The following is a 24379-nucleotide window of genomic DNA, read 5'->3' as shown; positions in this document are numbered from 1 at the left end:
CCTCAATGACTGAATACATCTTTCTGGCGAATTCTCTCGTAAGAATGTACAAATGTGTGTATGAATCTGTAAGTATATTCATTTCACAGTAAACAGCTTCAGTGATTTTAATGGGAGTTTTTGAGAGTGCTTGAACTCTACCCACTGCGCAATGTGACGTCGTAGTGACATCTTTTTCATGTCATTTTGGACGTCCAATTTCCGTCCATTGATGGGGTTGTTTTGTAACGCCAGGCGACGTCTTTTTTCGACGTCTACCGCACGTCTAATGTGTATATCACAACTGCCATAGACGTCCAAATGACGTCCAAAAAAAATAAGCCAGATTAGGTCAAATGTTGAACGTCAAAATGACGTCCAAGTTGGGTCATGGTTGGACGTCCAAATAGTGGACCTAGTTTGGACGTCGAATAGATGTCCAGAATTGGTCATGGACCAACGGACCCAATATAGACATGATCTGCACGTCTATCCGACGTCCAATGTTTAGTGGGTAGACTGTCAGTGAAAATGTTCTTTGATCATTTAAATGTTCTTTGCTCTCTTTCTGAAGGCTACAATGAAAGTGTTATGATTAGTAGCCTAACATACAATGTCAAATTCACATTAAATATAAAGTCAGTTGTATTAAAAATATGTTATGGTATGACACCCATATATGTTAATTAAGCAGACAGGTTTTTATGCATAGTTAATAGATTACATTATTAGGTTACTTTGAACATTGCCCACTATAGATCTAACATAATCTATGAAGGTGTCACGTGACCACCCCCCCAAAAAAATCTTGTGCCCCCTCAAAAATAAGTGCATGACGCCCCTGGTCTAGACAGGTGAATAGCTTTTTGAAATATAAAACTTATCCAAGATAAATCATGTTTGATTATTTTAGACCTTTAATGCAATATTAATCAAGTAACAAATTCAAGTAGCATTCAAGTAACAAACAAATCAAAACTTTTACGGAAAACAAAGAAAAATAAAATACTTAAAATAAGCGGATTGGACAAGTGTGCACGCCCCTCAACTAATATTTGGTTGAAACATCTTTTGCTTTTACAGCAGTCAGTATTTTTGAATAAGAGTCTATCAACTTCTTGTTTTCACTATGTTTTAGTTCTAGATTGATCATTTTGCTGGGTTATGCTAACATCATTCATTTGTCGACTTATATTTGTGATTGTGATTTTTATCATGCTGAACAATGAAATTCCTCATCACCTTAAAATATTTTGTGGAGGCCTGCTAGTATTTGGCACTATCCTTGATTCCTTCAATCCTGACTACTTCCTCAGTCCCATCTGAAGAGAAGCAGCACTATAGGATGATGCTTGCGTTACCATGCTTCATTGTGGGTATTGTGGTGTTTGGGTGTGGGCAGTCTTTTTTAAAATGTATTTATTGTTATATTGCTTTTGTTACTATAGGACAGTGTGGAGGCGACAAGAAGTGAAGTTGAAGAGAGAGAGAGAGGGGGGGGGGGGGGGGGTAGGATCGGGAAAGGTCCTTGAGCCACGATTCAAACTCGGGACGCCCAGTACACAACAGCATCATATGTCGGCGCACTGCCCACTAGGCTATTGGCGCCAACAGTTTTGATGTTTTTTAGAGAGAAATAGCTTTCGATTAGAAATCCTACTCCATGGCCCAGATATATGAAGAATTCAGGATATTGCATCATGTTCCCATATTGTCTCATGTTCCCTTTAAAGCTAGTTTAAGTCTCTTTTGACAGGTGCCTTGTTTTACTGGAATGGCATCGTTGTGCCCACACCACAGTGCATGTTTGTGTTTCCTCGGACCATCTACTCTTGTTGATGACGGCCTTCACAGCACAGTCATGTCACATCTGTTTTGAAAAACTGACTCATATTTCGTCACAATGACACCGTAACACATCCAATTCAAAATGAATCATACTTAAATGATGACTGGAGGATTATAATTAAATGTACAGGAAGGGTGTTGTGCCTAGTGGGAAGTGCGCCAACATACCCCATTTAGTTGCGATACACACCCAAAAAACAGAAATGTGCTGCAAAACCAGAAATAGGCTGCAAATACTCACAGCATAACTAAATACAGAAACATGCTGCAAGTAGCACAGACCACAACGGAACCCTTACGAAAATTAACCATAGTTTACTACAAATAAAAAAAAAAAACACAGTTACTACAGTTAAACCATGGTAACCACAAATTAATGCTTTTGCTACACTTACCTTAGCATGATATTTTAAGTAAAACTGTGCTTATACAAATTGTAGTAAATCTGTGTTTGGTTGTGTTGTGAGTTTTTGCAGCTCATTTATGTGTTTGGTTGTGTTGCGAGTATTTGCAACGTGTTTCTGTTTTTGGTTGTGCTGTGAGTATTTGCATCACATTTCTGTATTTGGTTGTGTTGGATGGATGGATGGATGGAACATTTTGTGTGTGTGTGTTAATCATGAACTAATAACTAAACATATAATGATGATGATGTGCTGTGCATGAGGTGTGCATGTGTTATGGAGTGATGTGCACAGAGTAACATGACTGGATAAGGTTTTATCTGTTTTCAACAATGTATCTTCTTGGATGTTATAAACAACAGGTGCTAGGAGAGTGGGGTATCACTCTGCTCACAGCTCTTTTTTCTTGTTATTTGGCTGATCACCCTAACCCAAAAAGGGTTTAGCCCTAAACCCCAAAAGGCTTCAGGGAAGGGGAGACTGGCGTCTGAGGGCTCTGGACCTTCACTGCTGGTCTCTCAATGGATGATAAAACGCGTGCTGCAAACAGTGAGACTTATTTTGAAAATCCAATTGTCTTGAAACTTAAAATAATTATTTGTGATTCAGAGTGGGTTTTAATTTGGTAAATTGAGGTTTAATATTCCCAGATTTTATGATGCAAGGCCGAGCCACCCATTGAGTTCACGGGTAAGTGAAAAAGAGGTCTGCTAGTAAGCAGGACCGTCTTGCAAGACAAGGGGGTGACAAGACTTTGTGCGAGTCAGTGCACACACTGTGGTGATGATCACGTGTGAGGGAAAGAGGATGCGTTCCAGGTAAAGTCTTGGATTGCAAAAATGGGGTCTGGAGTCAAATGTCAAGTCTAAGATTGATCTAGATTATTTGGACAGTCCAATTTATATTGAAATGAAAAAGAAATATGGGAAAAGAATCATGGAAGTGATACCCGAGTGGGTTGAGAATCATGGTTTTCTAAAAAGGGGTATGTTTAGAATAACGGCTCTAAACAGAGCAAAAGAGAGCTTGGAAAAATGTGAAAACAAATTAAGAGATAAGAAAAAGCTGGAAAAACAATCAAAAAGACAAGTTTCAGAAACGTAGGAAATATTTAAATTACTGGGTTGAAGAAGCAGAACGGCGAGAAAAAAGGCAGGCTTCAAAGGAGCTGCCATTTGGAAACGAACAAAAAATTGCTAACTCTGCAGCGAGGGCTGACAAAAGAACAGATCATACTTTTCAAAATTCTTCTCTTTATCCCCTTAGAGAACTGCAGTGTGCCAAAATGGACTTTGATCTGGACTCCTGGCCTCACCCCTATCGACAGATGCTACAACAGCCTCAGATACAGCTACCACCGCTGCAACCTGTGCTCACACCGCCTGAGACAAGCACAGATCTTTGAACTGCCGAGAGGAAAGCAAACACCCGCCCCTGCAACAATTTTGACAACACCATCATCATCATCCAGACCGTCTGCCATCAGAGATGGCATCAGAGCAATGAAATACTATGTGAGTGGAGTAAGCACCAGATCTAAAGCTCATGAGAAAGTGACACTGTAACCGGACAGCCTGAACGAGGATGAACTGGAGAAAAGAGGAGAGCACGTGGGAATTTTCCCCATGATTCAAGTGGCTGGACCGCAAGGAACTGTGATGGTTTTCCGATCATGGACTGAGAGACTTGAAACAGGCTATGACACACCTGCCTCACCCCAAAGACTCTGGAGAAAAGTTTGCAAACGACTTGAACTTATTCTGTCAAGAATTTAGTCCCATCATGCAAGAACTAAAACGTTTGCTTATGCTCAAACTGGGGGCCACAGACTGGCACAAAATAAAACCACATCTCCCCATGGGCAAAGGAAGAACGCAGACTGGAATCACGCCGACAATGAAGCGTATCGTCAAGCAGTGAAAACACTGTGTCAACGGATCAAGACTGATTTTCCAGTCAGAGTGAACACCACCAAAATCAACTACTGCACACAGAAGAGAAGTGAGTCTGTTGACGACTATTACGTGCGTCTGTATGAAACGTTGAACAAATTCAGCGGAATGCCAGAACCAGATGAACGAGGAGAAGTTCCACAGATGTGGGAATCTCATCTGCGAAGCAGCCTCATGAGTGGATTGAAACCTGGCATAGCTGCGATCATCAAACAAGCTTGCATCGGATAGGAGGACGAGAAACTGGAAAAGATAAGGCAGCATGCCCTCCATGCTGAAAGACTGCTGGAAGAAAGGGAAAGAAAAAGGAGAAAGAGATTGAGCTGACAACTCTAACGATGTACAAAGACCCACCGAGACAAGGTATGAATTACAGAGGCAGAGGACAAAGACTGTCTCAGATCGATCCAGATGTTTGTTATTACTGCAGAGAGAGGAGACACTGGAAGTTGGAGTGCCCAGCTTTGATGGGTCAAGAGGTGGCTGGACCAGCAAAGGCAGACTGACAACAGAGACTATCGCAGCAGAAACCAGAGAAGGAGGGGGAGTCCTTTTTGCATATAGGTCCAACCGCTCGACCGATGATGCCATCACCACTGCCCTCCACCCAGCCCTCACACATCTGGAGAAAAAAGACTCATATGTCAGGATGCTGTTCATAGACTTCAGTTCAGCATTCAACACAATCATCCCTCAACAGCTCACTCACAAACTGGTCCAGCTGGGGCTCAGCACCTCTCTGTGCAACTGGCTGTTGGACTTCCTGACCGGGAGACCTCAAGCAGTACGGGTCGGCAGTAACACATCCAGCACCATCACACTGAACACTGGGGCCCCCCAAGGATGTGTGCTGAGCCCCCTCCTCTTCACTCTGCTGACCCACGACTGCACACCATCACACAACTCCAACATTTTCATTAAGTTTGCGGATGACACGACTGTGGTGGGTCTCATCAGCAACAGAGATGAGACAAACTACAGGAGCGAGGTGAGCCGCCTGGCCGGGTGGTGCAGTGACAACAATCTCTCTCTGAACGTGAAGAAGACGAAGGAGATTGTTGTTGACTTCAGGAGAGTACACACTCAGCATGCCCCTCTGACCATCAACGGTGCGACTGTGGAGAGAGTGAGCAGCACCAAGTTCCTGGGTGTGCACATCACTGAGGACCTCTCCTGGACTAACAACACTGTAGCACTGGCCAAGAAAGCACAGCAGCGTCTCTACTTCCTCCGCAAACTCAGAAGAGCCAGAGCCCCGGCCCCCATCATGTGCACCTTCTACAGAGGCACCATCGAGAGCATCCTGACTAGCTGCATCACTGTGTGGTATGGCGCTTGCAACGCATCCTGCCGCAAGTCACTTCAGCGCATAGTGAGAGCAGCTGAGAAGATCGTTGGTGTCTCTCTCCCCTCCCTCCAGGACATCTACAGCACCCGTCTCACCCGCAAAGCCCTCCGCATTGCAGGCGATCCCACCCACCCGACACACAGCTTCTTCAGTCTGCTGCCATCAGGGAGGAGACTGCGGAGTCTCCAGGCGAGGACCAGCAGACTGAAGGACAGCTTCATACATCAGGCTGTCAGGAAGCTGAACTCCCTCCCGTCCTTGCCCCCCCTCCCCTCTTTCACCCCCATTTAACACAGCAACACACTAGGAACTCTGACTCTGTGACACCCCCCCCCCCCCCCCCCCCCCACCGACCAACAACTGTAACCGGCACCTGTCACGTGTGCAGCATTGGCTGATCACTACCCATCCAACATTGACTGCAAATTACCTCTTCGGGTAGTCTGACAAAAACTATCCGAACAGTCTCTTCGACTTGTCACTTTAACAGACTGATAAGCTCTTCTTGCACTACACTCATAACAAAACAAAACATCTGCACAGTTTTGTTTTTGTTTTTGTACATTCAACTGGTTTGCACTCCATCTATTCTGCCATGTGCCTTATGCACTTTATCTATCTCTCTTGTTTTTATTTTCTACAATGTCCTCAGACTGATAAGCTCTTTTGCACTACAAATATATCTACACAGTGTTGTTTATTTAACTGGTTTTGCACTCTATCTGCCATGCGCCTTATGCCACTTTATCGATCTAATTCTTATTTTTTTCTACAATATCCTCATTTGTATAATTGTATAGTTGTATGTACATATGTTTAAACTGTATTTATCTGTATCTGAACGTGTTTAATGTTAACTGTATGCACCAAGGGTCTGAGAGTAATGCAATTTCGATTCTCTGTATGTATGTACTGTACATGTGGAAGAATTGACAATAAAGCTGACTTGAACTTGAACTTGAACTTGAGTCAGGAGCAAAGTCCACCAAGGCCACCAGCACAAACAGATAAGAATGAAACACACACACTTACTAACGATTCTAATTGCAATGAAGAAAATATGCTTGCTTTATGATCACATTGTAAGACTAGAAAATGTCAAGTAATCTTTTAAGAATCAGATTATGGGTGAAAGGAATTTAAATGACTTTCCTGGCTGACAGCGGGGCAAGTAATTCTGTAATTAGAATGGATGAAATGGATCCAATTCTAAAATTAAGTGGAAATTTTGTTTGGTCAACTTCTGCACCTGGGATTCCATTGAGATGCGAGGATGAGAATGGCACAAGTTTTAAGCACTGTTTTCTACTGTCACAAAGCTGCCCTCAAAATTTATTAGGAAGAGATTTAATGTGCAAACTGAGTGTTTGTCTATTAGCCAGCCCAGGTGAAATTCAAGTGGCCCTGTGCACACTTTAGCCACAATTCAACAATCGCAGTTGTATATTTACCAGTGGAAACTGAAAGATGATGAATTATGTGAAAAATTGTCAATGCTACAAAGGGCAGAGTTTCTCTGGTTTACATTGCTCAGCACATGTATCATTTGCAAGAGATGAAATGTTTGAACAGAAATACGTTCAATGTACAGACACAATAGACTTGAAATGGTTAATCTGGACAGCAAACAGATGTGCTGTTGCTGTTGATTTGAGAAATGAACAGCAAAAGTTTTTTGATGTTATTGATTCTCTTCCACATGTCTCATTGTCCAAAAAGAACAATGACCATTGGGAAGACATTGGTTTATTTGTAAAGATATGCATGTTTCATGTGAATTGGTTGGGGACAGCAGAGGAAATTGTTGAATACAATCCAACGCTGTCTGCATACCGAATGTTTTTGCATGAGCCTGTTGTGAAAGCTGTACGCACAGTCTGTGTGACTGATTGCGCAATAGCAGATCACTGTTTTCTCACAGAGAATGAAGCTGTTGCTATTCCTAAAACACTGGGCTTCATCTCAATTTGATGTGGGGTTGATTAAAAATTGTGAACCAGTTCAAATCACTCCAAAATCTGATTACAGACCATGTAAGCCTCAATACCCCCTCAAGAAGGAGGCTATTGAAGGTATAACATCAGGTTTTGAATCATTAAGAGCAGCTGGGATAATTGTGACCTGTGAGAATTCTCCTGTGCATACACCTATTTTCCCTGTCAATAAGATAAGGGACGCAGGCAACCAACAGAGTGGTGCTTTGTGCAAGATCTGCAGGCCGGGAATGAAGCAGTTCAAGCACAAGCTCCAAATGTTCCAAATCCATATACAATTTTGTCACAAGTGCCAAGCGATGCTGAGTGGTTTGTTAGTTATTGATTTATCTAATGCGTTCTTCTCTGTGCCAGTTCACAAAGCTTTTCATTTTAATGGTAAGGCCTACACTTTCACGAGGCTCTGCCAGGGCTATTCAGAATCGCCAGCAATATTTAACAAATCACTGAGAAGGAGCTTAGAGCCATTGCAGCTGACACCAGGTACAGCATTGCTTCAGTACGTGGATGATGTTTTGATCACAGCAAAAGATGAGAAAACGTGTGAAAAAGACACTGTGAAACTGTTAAAACATTTAGCTGCTAAAGGTCACAAGGCCAGTTTGTCAAAACTGCAATTTGTAAAACGGGAGGTGACATTTTTAGGTCATGTCATCTCTAAAGATGGTAAATCTCTGTCTGAGAAACGGAAAGAGGCAATTCAAAAGATTCCAAAACCTGTCATGAAAAAGCTCGATCCGGTAGCAGCAGGCTTGCCAAAATGCCTGAGAGCTGTTGCATCTGCAGAAAAAGCTATTTTAGCCTCAAGGGGAATTGTGGGGTACTCTGATGTGACTCTTCTCGTGCCGCACGAGGTCTCGATGATCCTGTTAGAACGGAGGACATCCCATTTGTCAACTGCCAGATGGCTCAGGTACAATGCAATTTTGTTGGAAATGCCAAACATCACGATAAAAAGATGCACAGTATTAAATCCTCATACACTGCTCCCCACAGAGAAAGATGGGGACGCAACATGATTGAGTTGCCACATTGGAACAGGTCTGTACACCAAGACCAGATTTAAAAGAAACCCCTTTAGAAAATTCTGACTTAATTCTATTCGTTGATGGTTCAGCATCTAGAGACCCAAAAACTGACAAAAACAGAGCAGGTTACGCTGTAACCACTGCATATGCAACGATAACATCTGGAGCACTGAATTAGTAGCATTGACGAAGGCTTGCAAAATTGCTGAAGGGCAAACAGTTACCATCTACACAGATTCTCGTTATTCTTTTGGGGTTTGTTATGATTTTGGGGCATTGTGGAAACACAGGAAATTTCTAAAGTCTGATGGTAAGCCCGTTCTAAACCATGATAGAATAGCAGCATTGTTAGAAGCAATCTTGCTTCCAAAGTCAATCACTATCTGTAAATGTGTAGCACACTCTACAAGTGATGATTTTGTGTCTCTAGGTAACAAACGAGCTGATGCAGCTGCGAAGGACGCAGCTATGAGAACAGAGCCTTCTTTGATATGTGTAACGGATAACAATGACTCATTCACACTCCCTTCTGATTCTTTCATAGCTATGCAAGCTTTTACAACACCAGAGGAGAAGAAACAATGGGCGAAGGCCGAGTGCAAACTGAAAAACCACCTGTGGCTGAGTACTGAAAACAAACCATGTCTGCCAAAACATTTTTTCCCATATTATGCAAAACTTGTACATGGCCTCGATCATGTGAGTAAGGGGGGAATGTTTGATTTGCTAAATCAATATTGGTTCACAAAGGGATTTACTTCCTTTGCGGACAAATATTGCCAATCATGTATGATTTGTGCCACAAACAATGTGGACAGAGGGCAAATGATGCCTCAAGCTGCACACCCGATTCCAAATCAGCCTTTGGATCACATAATGTTTGATTTAATTGAATTGACACCAAGTGAAGGCAAAAAGTTTTGCTTGGTTATAATTGATATGTTCTCGAAGTGGGTTGAGGCTTTTCCCACATCCAAACAGAATGCTAATGCTGTTGCGAAAGCACTTCTGTCTGAAATTGTTCCCCGATGGGGAATACCAAGAAAAATTAGTAGTGACAATGGCACACCCTTTGCAAACAAGGCCATCACCCAAGTGGGACAATTTTTGGGCATCGACATACGTAAATACACTTCATACCATCCTGAAAGCGCAGGTTTTGCAGAACAATGTAATGGTACGCTGAAGAACAAATTGATGAAGTGTTGTGAGCAGACAGGTTTGTCTTGGTTAAAAGCACTCCCCATAGTATTGATGTATAAGAGAATGAGAAAAAGAACAGTCTAACTTGAGTCCTTTTGAAATTGTGTTTGGCAGGCCAACTTCCATTGGAGTAGGACCAGAACTACGACCACTGCCCTCTACAGTCTTGTGTGAAGATGACATGCTAAACTACTGTCGAAATTTGTCCCTTGTTCTTTCACAGATATCTCAGCAGGTCAAGGACGCTCTGCCCAAGGCAGCTGAAGGAGTCTTGCATGATATCTGGCCTGGCGATTTCGTGGTACCCAAGGACTTGAGGAGGAAACATTGGAAATCTAAAAGGTGGAACGGGCCCGTTCCAGGTCCTGCTGATAACACACACTGCGGTGAAGGTGGCAGAGAGAGCTACGTGGGTGCATGCAAGCCACTGCAGGAAGGATCCAGCACCACAAGAAGGCACTACAGATCAGTAAAATGATTGACCACTGCCCCGTGCCAAGGGGGACGTCTGACTGACTGAGGTGAACAAACAAGAACAGAAAAAGACAGTCTGAACAGTCTGGTGGAATCCCAGATATCCAATCATAGAACGCCATTACAGGAGAGTTGTGGGACAAGAGTTGAGCAGACAAATTAGTCAAATAATAAAAGAAGACAGTGCTGTGCTTGCAGTAATTGGTTTAAGGGTTTGTGGAAAAAAGCAGAATACATTGGATTAATTGCTATCTCAGCACTGAATATGGTTCTATTTTTGCTGTGTATGTGGCTCTGTGTAATGAGCATGATTAGGAGAGCTGTAAATTCGACCATGGAATCTTCAGTAACTCATCAAATGATAATGTACGATGCCCTGTACGGAAGTAAGAGTAATGTGAGCTTTTCTGATGAAAATTGTGAGGCCAAAGAGATGCTAAAATCTGACATCTGCAGCAGATCTATTGAAGAAGAGTAAAAAGAGTAAATATTACGTTGCAGACTAAGCGAGGGTTTAAAGCAGGTCATTGTCCGTGTTACGAGATAATGCAACCTGAGGGAAAGATAAGAACGTTTTTCTTCTGTTTTAATATCTCACAAAGATTTTTTTTGTTTTGTTTTCCTTACCTATAATCTAAAATGAGAGTTATTGTCTTCTGTATAGCTTGCTTATATGTTAGGGAATGACTATGTTCCATACAAAAATAATGCAAATGCTTTTTCACCCTTATGAGAGTAGTGGTGTGTTTTGAATCCTAGTGAATTTACACGCTTGATGTAAGCTATAAGGGTAATGTGTCTAAAAATCGTATAGTATAAGTGATCAAAAATGATCAAAAGGGAGGAGTGTTATGCAAATCTTTAATTTTGTCTTATTTGCATTGTGTACTAATCTCATATAACATTTTTAATATATATATATATATATATATATATATATATATATATATATATATATGTGTGTGTGTGTTAATCATGAACTAATAACTAAACATGATGATGTGCATGTGCTGTGCATGAGGTGTGCATGTGTTATGGGGTGATGTGCACAGAGTAACATAACTGGCTAACATAAGGTTTTATCTGTTTTCAACAATTTATCTTCTTGGATGGTATAAACAACAGGTGCTGGGAGAGTTGGGTATCACTCTGCTCACAGCTCTTATTCCTCTGTCTTGCTTTCAATTCTGCAGAAATTATCAATCTATTCACAAAGACAAACTTTGTTTGGTCTTTTCATTTTCAGTCTTCACAATTTAATTAAATCAGATTGTCCATGACACCTGTTTTCATATGAGCATGCGGCTTCGATTGTGCTCGAGCCGTGCGCTCTCTCGTCTGCGTGCCTTGTTTCGTGTTGGAGCGTGGTGTTCGGATCCCGGCACTCATGTCTTGAGTTTCCGTTTTGGGTCGGGGTTCGAACACTCGTGCTCCATGTTCTGTCTTGTTGTGTGAGTGTGCGCTCCCCTGTCCATGTGTGTTTAGTTGTATTGTTTCACGCAGTTCGTGTTTGGCTGCGTGCATTCATGTTATGTCTTGTGCTGTGTGGCACGCAGCTTGTGTTTTTCATTGGCTGTGTGCTTTCATGCTGTCATGTCTTGTGTGAACACATGGCTTATGAGTATTCTCACAAACTGAAGGTGTTCATAACAGTCAGAGAGGTTATTCTTTGACTTTCAGGAAAGGTTAGAGATGATGAAATATTTCTAAAGGTACTTTAAATACTATATGGGAGGAAAATCTGTTGTTCTGCTCCATGAGACCACTCCATTTCCGCCCTCTGAGTTTTGTTGAGGTGTTTTGATCACAATGCCCTTCTTTCTTTCTTTGTTGAAGTTTATTAGAACCTGTATTTCACCAGTGACTGAAAACTGCTGTAGATCCTTCCTGGAAACTTGGTTAAAGGGGTCATATGATGTTGCTAAAAAGAGCATTATTTTGTGTATTTGGTGTAATGCAATGTGGTTTAAAGTAAAAAAAACACATTTTCTTAATACTGTACATTATTGTTGCTCCTCTAAGCCCCGCCTTTCTGAAACGCGTCGATTTTTACAAAGCTCATCGTTCTAAGAAGCGAGGCATGCTCTGATTGGTCAGCTATCCAGTGCATTGTGATCGGTCGAATAACTCAAGCGTGAGACGGAAATGTTACGCCCCTCACCGTATTGAGATGGCGTTTCACGGTGCTACCACACAAAAACAATAAAACCCATTACAAACTAGGCATTTGTTGCATCCAGTGGGGAAGCTTTATTATACGTTTATTTCAGTTTGATTTGGTTCAAAGTAAGTCATACTAACTGAAATAAGCCTGGCTTATTTGCTAAACTTGTTTTATGAAACAGACCCCAGGATTTCTTCCCCAATAAAGAGAGAAGGGGAAAAAAAATGCTCCAAGTACTTGAATGCAAAATCAAGACTAGAAGTTTGAATGAAAAAGCCCTAACCCATAAGTTAATCCTCAGCATAAAGACCATTAAACTTGATGACTGAACCAGACTAATACGATATAGGCCTTTATTTATTTTTTGTATCACATACATAAAAGAAACTGCTAAAACAAGCATTAATAGATTAGTTTAGGCATAAGGCACAATTGTTTTGAAAACACAAACAATTGCAAGTTTGTGCAAAGAAAGTAAATAGGTTGAAACCAAATACGTTGTGCGTATGTAACCGACGTAGGCCAGTAAGAGATGTTGCGTGTAAACCTCACTGCCCTGATCTCAAATTGAGGCTGTGGCCTTTAGCCTCCTTGTTATAGCGCCCACCTCCTGCGCCAGAGACCCGGATTCGAGACCCACTCGGGACAGGAATGAGTTATGGCGGTGCGGACCCGGAGGGTTACACATATACTGTACATATCAAGTATAGACCAAAAAAAACCTGACTGCAGACAACTGCCAATGAATGACAGTCAAAACAAACAGCAATTACATCTGTCAAATCATTTAGAACTCCCTTTAAAAACAATCTTTCCTCTTAAAACTACTCAAAATAAGAACACATAATTATCAATTGTTCAGTTCAACTGAAGCTCCTGTCTACACTCAGATGACAATACAATACAGAATAACAAAAGGAGCTACAGTACAAAATTAAAAATCTTAGTTTCATCCTGAAGTATAAAACTGATACTTGTTGTAAATGTAGAGTCCAATTCAAGTGCACAAACATGGGTTTCAAAAACACTTTACTATACAACAATATTACGTATACACACCAAACAGTGAGTTTAAGTTCTAGTAAAAGGTAATAACTTGTTAGAAATAATGTTGGACACTATTAAGATGTCTACATGAACTAGCAGGATGCCATTAACCATTTCATTCAAGATCTTTATGGGATGCTACTTGATAAATATCTCGAACAAGTACAGTTAAAGAAAATGGTTTTTACAACAAGTGTTAAATATGTGTACGTTTTATTAAAACAAATAAAAATAAATAAATAATCAGCCCTCCTACTCAAATCCTACCAGTATGTATCAGTTTCAAATGTCATGTAAGGTTCAGGGGTTTGACAATCAGAAGAGAGTCAGAAGAGTCTAGAACAGCGTGCCCAACCCTGTTCCTGGCGATCGACTGTCCTGCAAAGTTTAGCTCCAACTCTAATCAAACACACCTGCCTTTAATTTTCACATGATCCTGAAGACCTTAATTAGTTGCTTCAAGTGTGACTGGAGATGGTCCTCACTACAGAACACCTGGGTGATCCAGGGGGTGTGGTTGAATCTAAATCCAACTCCTCCCACCTAACATCTACCTAAACCTACCCGTCTCCACCCCCTGATCCCTAAAATCACCCATCCCCACCCCTAAACTTACCATCTCCACCCCCTGGATGTGGATCCAACCCCGCCCCCTGGATCTTTGTTCTGCAGTGAGGGGCTACTGAGAAACTGCGGCGGCTGAGTGAGCCGGCTGCTCTCGAAATGCTCTCGTGGTACTTTGATGCCACACGTGAGAGTGACGTACAGTAGTTCTTAATAGTCCTCCAGGATATATATTAAAAATAGTAGTTATTGATTAGCTAATAGTGGACTACCAGTTTCAACTGCTCGCTATTACTTACTAAATCAATAATCAGAATTTCATGGTAATGGTAGTTACTACAATGTTAATAGTCCATTAGTCACTTGTTCCTGTGTAGTTATTTATTAAAGTGAAGTGAAGTGACATACGGCCAAGTATGTTGACCCATACTCAGAATTTGTGCTCTGCATTTTAACCCATCCAAAATGCACACACACAGCAGTGAACACACACACCATGAACACACACCCGGAGCAGTAACGAAGGAACAGTATTCTAAAGTCTTACCGCAAAGACTATAGAATACCCAAGACATGTCACTTGTATAGTTTTGAATGGGGAAAAATGCAACGCTTAATATGGCCGCTCAATCAGGAAGCCCCGCCTTCTGAATGAAAGAGCCAGTCGCTAATCGGTAAAGTCAGCGCATCACTGCAGCTGCTGTTAGAAGTCCCGGTTGCTAAAGAAACAGTCAGCGTTCTGAGACCTGTGCTGAGGACTGCGCATGCGCACTGGCTGATCTAGTCTGAATAATATGCTTTTTAATAACGCTATTTGGGCAAAAGAAACAACATTTATGACACAGTTGTTGTCCGAGTCCGAGTGACAGGACTTGTCTTAAAGAGACTTTGATGTGTGTGTGTGTGTGTGTGTGTGTGTGTGTGTGTGTGTGTGTGTGTGTGTGTGTGTGTGAATATATATCATATATACCCACACACACACACACAAACATTTTGATTGGTCTTTGGACCCTCATATATGGTACATAAACAGAAATCAATTGGAGACATTTTATTAAACAGCAATAATAATAATTTATTATTCCAGTTTGAATAAATTTAAGCATAAATCATCATGTTTTAAAATTGAAAACATAAATCATCATAATACTACTGAATCATCAAGTGTGGAATATAACTAGATAACATAAGCTTCATATAAAACGTCAGCCGTCTGTATGATTTTAACCTTTTTAAACTAAGACTTTGCAATTGAGATAAAAAAAATAATAATGTTAATAATTGACATCCTAAGGACTTATATTATCCTCAAAGATAGAAAATTGTGCATTTAAAAATACACTTGGTAAGAATAGATATACAATTTGTAGAAAAAGGAACAGCTATGTGTCATCATCTCCTAACTTGCATCTTATTTTTCCATGTAACAAGATTCACAAGTGATAAAATCAATATATGCAGAAATTATCAATCATGATCAAATGCAATCAAAGTATGCATAATTTACAATAGCAATAAATTAAATCAGCTCAAATGTGCACAAAGCATTTTTTACAGCCAACACAAACTGGACAAGAGAAGTACTGTGATGACAGATAAAGTGGATGATGAATGTGCTGCAGATGCCGCTGCGACCTGTGACGTTACAACTCTGCAATTCAGGGGCTGAACTCCTCTGAAGTTGTTAGTGATCAGAACTGAAGCGCTTGTGTCTTTGAAAAGGACAGTTGTGCTGAAGCGGTTGATCTGTTTGGAGGAATAATGTAAACAAAATTTTAAATCAGAATATGTAGGAGTTGTCATCCAGATGAATGGGATTTTTATGAATGACTGTCCAAATAGTTGCCTTTACTTACAAAGTCGTGGCTGACTTTGACGGGCTCTTTAAACACAGTCCAAATCACAGCTTCATTACAGCTGGGTGTAGTCAGAGAGCCTTGGTAGCGGTAATATTTAGTCAGGTCCACACCTTCAATCAGACTGTTTAGTGTGATTTGATTCATAATGTCTGAGGTTTGATCACCTATATATACACAACAAAAACAAAAAAAAGTCAAGAGGGTGTATTGAAATTACTTGGTTGTCTTAAGTTTTGTGCTAATTTGTTGTTAAGTCATATTGATTAAGAGAGATTAACCAAGCATACCAGCGTTTAAAGGTTCACTCCAAAATGAAAAACTTGTTATCATTGTTCCATCTTTGTTTTTGCTCATACAGTGAAAGCCAGCATAGTCCAGCGTTGTTTTGGACCCCACTGACTTTTACTGTATGAACAAAAACAGTTGAAACATTCTTCAAAATGTCTTTGGAATGACACAAGGGTGAAGAAATGATCACACAAAGTAGATTTTTAGGGTGAACGATCCCTCACAAAACTCAAGATTCTTACAAGCGATTTATTTACCTGAATTGCGTATTTTTGTCAAATAGGATGATAGGATATCCCAGCTTTTTGTTTTGTTTGCTTCATTGATTCCCTGTTAGTTAAAAAACACACAATGTATATCCATGTGCACAAAACCAAGCCATTTATGTTTGTGTTTTCCTCCGGATATAATAAATGTCATGCTCACCTCAATGAAGAATCCAAGAACAGCCAATGCTGTGCTGTCTTTGGCAGCTAGAGCAGCTGACACATTCCCGTTGTATTTTGAATGGACACTTACAATGTGCAGCTATGAGACAACATAAGAACACACACAATGAATGATCACATAAACCCTAAAAAAATAAAGGTTCTTCTATTGCATCACAGTGAAAAGCCCCTTTAAAGACCTTTACGAAAAATAAGTTTATTCAAGTGTGCTATTAGTATACTTCTTTTAAACTAAAAACAAAAAATAGGAAAGTATACTTTGTCTACTTTTCATGTACTTCTCAGAAATATACTTAAAATGACATTTAAGTATACTTGACTTATACTTAGATTCTAGGAGCACAAGTATAGCTCAAATATATTTTTAGACTTTTTCTGTGTTTTCATTGTTATATGGTAGGGGGGACTAGCACACATCTTCTGTACAGAATTTCCAAAAGAAAAAACACATGTAATCTGACACAATCATCAGATATAAAACAGCATCAAAACTATGTCCGTTATGGAATAAAATGTCACCAATGAAGAGGTAATAACGACTGTCAAGCTTTGGGGTGTTGATTGACTCCATCTTCATTTTGATTATCATTCTGAATCCAATTCATAGTCTTTTTTCAGCTTTTGGTTCAAAACGTTGTTTATTTCTTTATTTTTCATTTATGAAACTTAACCACATTCAAGGGTTTAAAAAAGAATCCTTGGAACTAAAATAAAATGTTTTTGTTTACAAGGAGATACTCTGTTCTTTCTTTTGATGTTTTGTATGTTCAGATATTCATATAACAAAATATATACAAATTAATACCCAAATAGGGACATAGTAGTATGCTTAAAGTATGATGTAAAGTTCAAAAAGTATTGAAGTAGTACACTTACAAGTATCCTAGTACAATGATATTTGTATACGTACTACATAAAGTATACTTAAAATATACTTGAACTTTACTTAAGTATACTTAATAAAATATACTTTAAGTATACTACTTTTTGGTAAGGGGAGTTTACTCATACTCAGGCTGCTTTGAGGGGAAACATTTGAAACAATGCAGTCCGTTTTCAAAATTCAGTCAATCATACCTCCATTGGGTATTGTTTGCCATCCACAGTGTGTTCAGAGCCAGGCGAGGAGTTGCCGTTGCCCCAGTGGAGATGGAATTGTTTGGTGTTGTATACACCTGGAAGAGCACCTCCTTGCACTTTAATTATCTCATCATCCAGGTTGACCACCACTGTGAAGACAATGGATATATTACACCAAATTTACATTGCAAAGCAGTCAAAGAAGCACTTTCTCAGTCTCTTTACATAGACTGTTTAATGCTGCTCAGAAGTAGCGTTAGTACACTGCAATTACAACTGTATACTTTAATACTGGGTTTAGAGGCAGGCTTAATTTAGTCTGGCTCTTATGCAACACTGCATCACTGCAACTGTACTGCTCTTATGCATCACTGCACTGCACAGAAAAAAAACATTACTGGTGTGCATCTTGAGACAAAACAGAGGCACTGATATATTTTAAGATCAGTCAGTGCAAGTTTCTTTCAGTTAAAACAGCTTAGACTTGCACTTTAGTCTGGGACTAGGCTTGAGTCATGTCTGTGAAACTGGGGGTAAGTTACCAAAATGTAGTCAGTGAGTCTCATGGAACACAAGGAAGCATCAAATACATATTATCCTGCTGTTGTCTAACAGTAGATCACCTACATCTCTTTGCTAGCTCGCACTTTTGTTCTTTTCTGTGCAACCATTTTAATGCTTCTCATGTTACCTTCTCCTAAGGATTGGTTTTGTCAGTTGGTATTCCTTATTTGGAAGTCACTGAATAAGTGATTGCTAAATCATTTTAGCAATTATATTTTATAAAGATGAACAAATCCAGAGAAAGTCCAGTTTATTCTGTAAAATGTGCACATAAATGCAAGTAATATCAGCAAATTAAGGTTCTCAGTGTGCTGTGATCCTTACCGGAGTCTCCTGAGTTTACGATTGACATGAAGGTGGAGCTGTCATCAAAACCAGTTACGTCAAAGGAGGTCAGGTCAGGATTTCTCTGAACACTTGCAGTCACGATATTAATGGGAGATTGCTTGGATCCACTGCAATATTGTGGAGCAATCTTGGGCCAGGTGGCAAAATCTATTACAAATCAGGAGTCCAAAAGAAATAATTTCAGAACAAGAATATTAATATTTAACATTTATAATAAAATGTATATTAAGATTTATGTCGATTTGGAATGTTTTAGAATGCAAAAAAAAAAATTAATAAAAAATAAAAAAGAATAAATCACACTTACTGCATGCTGGCTTGTGATAGCACCATTCTGTTTAGGGTGAAATTACAACATTAATAAATACAACCAATGAAACTTTCTATCAAACCGTTTCAAGAGCCTTTAGTGCCTAGTTTAACAGAGGTATACAAAATAAAACTATATACATTTACATTTATTCATTTAGCTGACGCTTTTATCCAAAGCGACTTACAATTGCTATATATGTCAGAGGTCGCACGCCTCTGGAGCAACTAGGGGTTAAGTGTCTTGCTCAGGGACACATTGGTGTCTCACAGTGGATTCGAACCCGGGTCTCTCACACCAAAGGCATGTGTCTTATCACTGCGCCATCACCACCCCTGGTACTTAATACTCATTGATTAAATGAAGTTAAACTTCAGTTACACTCACCCACTGAAGCGTCCGCACTGTAGACGGTGGGACACAGAAGAGCAGCAAAAATGAGCAGCAAGACAATCATCTGCATCAAACAATACACATTAAAAACAGAAACAATTTTGCTAACAGAATTTAATTGGATTATAATTTAAACTGAGAAATAAAATCAATCAGACTTACTCTGGTTGTACCTCTCTGACTTGATTCACGAATTGGCTTCTTTCCTGCCTTTAATACTCTTCACAGCTCACCTGTAGAGGGTGGGTCACTTTCATCTGCTCATCTACTCACGAAAAACTGCATTCCTACCTAAGGCTCACGTCACATTGCTAGGCATCATTTATCTTTGGAGATGTCTTACGAATTTCTAGCAGTCACTTTAAATTAATCTTATCTTATAGTTTTTACCCTTCAGCATCACTGGTCATGTTTTCTAACCTTCTTGTGATGGAGGTTGAAAACGAAATTCACTACCACGTGCTTTGACTTACCAGCCTTTAAAGTGAGTCAAAGTACTTTTTAGCTGCCAGCTTTGAAATGTTGTTTCAAAAATAATTCTAATAAATGTTTATGTTAATTTGGTTATATAAAAAGCAAGGTAAACTGTTCTGGGTGCTGAATAACCTTTCATAAAGTTTTGTTAAAAATAACATTAAACCCAAGAACCAAAAATTGAATGATTAATTAGATACAATTCTAAATTTTACTATCAAATCAAAATCAAATCAAATCACTTTTATTGTCACATCACCACAGCACGTGTGCCTTCGTGAGTGAAATTCTTGAGAGCGTGCTCCAGACACTGCAGAAACAATTTACATATAGACAATTTACATATAAACAATTTACATATAGACATTACCATACATACGTACAGACTTATACAGATGACAATGTGTAATATACACATACATATACTCAGTACACATAGTGTACTATTAGACAGACATACAGTTACCGATACTATCAGTATCGTTATAAAAAAAGTATCATCATTTGATGATGTCATTCCAAACATAATCATTCTTTCGTAGCATGCAAAGGTGGAATAATAAAAACAGAAACCATTAGCCTGTATTGTCACTGTCAATCATCCTTGCTCTTCTTTACTGTAAAGGGCGTTTACAATATCACGCATGTTCATATGAAAGACATCTGTTGGTTTATATGCTATTCCACTTGATTTGTAACCTTTTTTGGGCCCATCAAAGAAGTGAATATTCAACCCGATTGCATTAGAAAACATCATTGTGGCAATACGTTTTATATATATAAATTCATAATAATAATAATATTTATCTGTACTGCGTTAGGCTAACTGAGACTTGTAATAGCACTTGCTCGTTGTCGCTCTTTTGTTGGTTTTGATTGCTTCTTATGTCCTCATTTGTAAGTCGCTTTGGATAAAAGTGTCTGCTAAATGACTAAATAAATAAAAAAATAAAAATATTTATACACATAGCCCAATGAAGTAGCCTATTCAGTATACTTTGTGTATACACAATATACATTCAGCTAAAGCTATATTAATCTGCGATGACCACGTATGGCTTTTGTATGAAATAGCCTACCAGATGTAAAAATGAGTACGCCATAGCTATTACATAAGATAATTATCCTTTAGCAGTATTTACAGCTGCTGCTTTTAAGGATAGGCACACGCATGTGTTCCACCTCAGCCAAATTCTATTCAGGCTAATGCTGGGATGTTCCATGAAACTAATCTTCTGGAATGAATCATGAAACCAGAAATACCATAATCTCAGGCTCACCCATGTCATTATGCGTCTGCTTGCACATGCAATACTGTCTGATTCTAAGACAGCTTATTGACTATTCAAAAGTAGCTGTGTATTCTATATATATAAAGTTTTTTTTTTTTTTTTTTTTTTTTTTTTCAATCAACCACCTAGCAGTACATTACAATAGTCCAGTCTAGAGGTCATGAATGCATGAACTAGCTTTTCTGCATCAGAAACAGGTAGCATGTTTTGAAGCTTGGCAATGTTTCTAAGATGGAAGAATGCTGTTTTTGTAACATGGGAAATATGATTTTCAAAGGACAAGTTGCTGTCTAATATAACACCCAGATTTTTGACTTTAGAGGACGTAACAGTACATCCGTCTAGTTGCAAATTGTAATCCAAGAGATTCTGTGTACTTTTTTTTGGTCCAATAAGTAATATGTCTGTCTTATCTGAATTTAATAGGAGGAAATTATTGGTCATCCAATCTTTTACATTTTTTACACAATCTATTAGCTTAGTTTAGAAGTTTCATCTGGTCTTGTTGAGATATATAGTTTAGTATCATCAGCATAACAATGAAAACTAATCCCGTATTTTCTAATAATATTACCAAGAGGCAACATGTATATTGAAAATAGCAGAGGACCTAGGACAGATCCTTGTGGTACTCCATACTTTACTGGTGATAACTGAGATGACTCCCCATTTAAATGAACAAAGTGGTAGCGATCGGACAGGTAGGATCTAAACCATCGTAAAGCCTGCCCTTGAATACCAGTATAGTTTTGTAATCGATCTATGAGTATATCATGGTCTATAGTGTCGAACGCAGCACTAAGATCAAGTAATACTAGCAATGAGATGCAGCCTTGGTCTGAAGCAAGAAGTCATTTGTAAATTTTAACCAGTGCAGTTTCTGTACTATAGTGAGGTCTTAAACCTGACTGAAATTCTTCATAGAGATGATTTTTTTGCAAGAAGGAGCACAATTGAGCAGACAACTTTTTCTAAAATTTTAGACATAAACGGAAGATTAGAAATGGGTCTGTAATTTGCCAGTTCATTAGAATCTAGTTGTGGTTTCTTAATAAGAGGCTTAATAACCGCCAGCTTGAATGGTTTTGGGACGTGACCTAAAGATAACGATGAGTTAATAATATTGAGAAGCAGTTCTTCTGCTACAGGTAACAACTCTTTCGGTAGTTTAGTGGGTACAGGATCTAATAAACATGTTGTTGGTTTAGATGCACTGATAAGTTTATTTAGCTCTTCCTGTCCTGTAAAGCACTGCAGTTTTTCTTTGGGTGCGATGAATGAAGCTGAAGTACTAGACGCAGTAGAATATACATTTGTTATTGTATTTCTGATGTTATCTATTTTAGCAGTAAAGAAATTCATAAAGTCATTACTATTAAACTGTGAAGGAATATTTAGATTGGGCGGCGTCTGTTTATTTGTTAATCTAGCCACTGTGCTAAATAAGAACCTTGGATTGTTTTGGTTATTATCTATGAGTTTGCAGATATGCTCTGCCCTGGCAGCTTTTAGAGCCTGTCTATAGCTGGACATACTGGTTTTCCACGCAATTCTAAAAACTTCCAAGTTAGTTTTTCTCCATTTGCGCTCAAGATTACGAGTTTCTTTCTTGAGAGAATGGGTATAACTGTTGTACCATGGCGCAGTACGTTTTTCTCTAACCTTTTTCAATTTGAGGGGGGCAACAGCTTCTAATGTATTAGAGAAGATAGTGCCCATGTTGCTAGTCATTTAGTCTAGTTCATGCGTATTTATGGGTACACAGAGCAGTTGAGATAAATCAGGCAGGTTATTTGTGAATCTGTCTTTGGTGGCTGGAACAATAGTTCTGCCCGGACGATAACGCGGAGCCATATACAACTAATATCAGTAATACGCAGCATGCACGATACAAGGAAATGATCAGTAACATCATCACTTTGAGGTACGATATCTATATCGGTAAGATCAATTCCATGCGATATAATTAAATCTAGCGTATGATTAAAAAGATGAGTGGGCCCGGTGACGTTTTGCCTGACTCCAAAAGAGTTTATTAGGTCAGTAAACACAAGTCCTAACGCATCATTTGTATTATCAACGTGAATATTAAAATCTCCGACAATTAGCACTTTATCAACATTAACTAATAGATCTGAGAGGAAATCTGCAAATTCTTTTAGGAAATCTGTATATGGCCCTGGCGGTCTATACACTGTAGCCAGAGCCAGAAGAGACAGAAGAGACAGAAGAGATTTATTTTGCATATCTAACAGTGTAACATTAAGCAGAAGTATTTTGAATGAGTTAAACCTCCTGTATCCTGTTTTTTGAGTAACATTGAGAATATCACTATATTGTTGCCACACCGCCGCCACAACCAGTCTGACGGGGCTCATGTTTATAACAGTAGCTTGGTGGAGTAGACTCATTTAGACCAAAATATTCATTTGGTTTAAGCCAGGTTTCAGTCAGGCAGAGTACATCAAAATTATTATCTGTGATCATTTCATTTACAATAACTGCTTTGGGTGCGAGTGATCTAACGTTTAGGAGCCCAAGCTTTAAAAATAGTTTTTGTTCATTTATTTAGCATTTTTCTGGTTTAATCACGATCAGATTTTTTCTAGATCCTGCATTAAATTTATATCTTGACCTCGCTATTCGGGGAACAGACACAGTCTGTATAGATTGGACAACGCAAGTACTTCTATCTTTTAAGTGGGTAGAACAAAAGTCATCATAGCAGTTATTTGAGAATTGGCTTACTAGTCAGATGGAGCGTAGCGTCCTGGAGATGTTGTCCGTCAGGAGTTCCGCTCCGACTCTGCTGGGGTGCAGGCCATCAGCACGGAAAATCCTAGGACGCTCCCACAAAAGATTCCAATTATTAACAAAGAGCAGTTTCTGTTCTTTACACCATGACAATTACCATTCGTTTAAAGCAAAAAGTCTACTGAACCTTTCGTTTCCTCGTCGATACGTGGGAAGTGGGCCTGACACACTGATCGTCGTCGCGGGTGAAATGCTGTGTACCGTCTCGATCAGGCTCCTGAAGTCCGTCTTCAGTGTCTCCGTCTGCCGCAGCTTGTTGTCGTTAACCCCCGCGTGCAGCACGACAGCACCGATGCTCTCGTCGCCCTTCAGGATCGCGGGTATCTGCGCAGAAACATCGAAAACACGAGCACCGGGGAAACAGTGAGTGTGCACTTTACCTTCAGCTAACGTAGCACGAACGTGCTGGAAGATGGAGTCTCCGACGATCACAGCGTCGCGTTCCGTCTCGCGGAGGGGAGCGAAGCGGTTTCGGGTGGAGATCTCGAAGGGCGAAGGGGGAG

General features: G+C 39.6%; 1 protein-coding gene across 1 annotated transcript; it reads right to left on the bottom strand.

Moving 5' to 3' along the window:
* Nucleotides 1-15042: 15042 nt before the first annotated feature.
* LOC306852559 (carbonic anhydrase 7-like) lies at nucleotides 15043-19479 on the bottom strand. The gene is made up of 9 exons (XM_079389482.1): nucleotides 19459-19479; nucleotides 19291-19307; nucleotides 18901-18927; nucleotides 18570-18740; nucleotides 17679-17830; nucleotides 16579-16680; nucleotides 16410-16482; nucleotides 15862-16028; nucleotides 15043-15751 (listed from the first exon to the last, which is right to left on the bottom strand). The coding sequence occupies exons 4-9, from the start codon at nucleotides 18595-18597 to the stop codon at nucleotides 15557-15559; spliced, it is 717 nt and encodes a 238-aa protein (XP_079245608.1). The 5' UTR covers nucleotides 18598-18740; nucleotides 18901-18927; nucleotides 19291-19307; nucleotides 19459-19479; the 3' UTR covers nucleotides 15043-15556.
* Nucleotides 19480-24379: the final 4900 nt, after the last annotated feature.

Source organism: Barbus barbus (genome assembly GCF_936440315.1).
Source record: "Barbus barbus genome assembly, chromosome: 32".
Classification (NCBI taxonomy): domain Eukaryota; kingdom Metazoa; phylum Chordata; class Actinopteri; order Cypriniformes; family Cyprinidae; genus Barbus; species Barbus barbus.
The sequence above is the reverse complement of the archived record's forward strand: the minus strand, read 5'-3'. Positions and strand labels throughout refer to the sequence as shown.

Coding starts and splice junctions, on each gene's coding strand:
- LOC306852559 (XM_079389482.1), bottom strand. CDS start 18,597: ATGTCAATCGTAAACTCAGGAGACTCCG. Junction 17,831..18,569: donor CGTAAACTCAGGAGACTCCG/GTAAGGATCACA, acceptor TTGTCTTCACAG/TGGTGGTCAACCTGGATGAT. Junction 16,483..16,578: donor TTCTTGGATTCTTCATTGAG/GTGAGCATGACA, acceptor TTTAACTAACAG/GGAATCAATGAAGCAAACAA.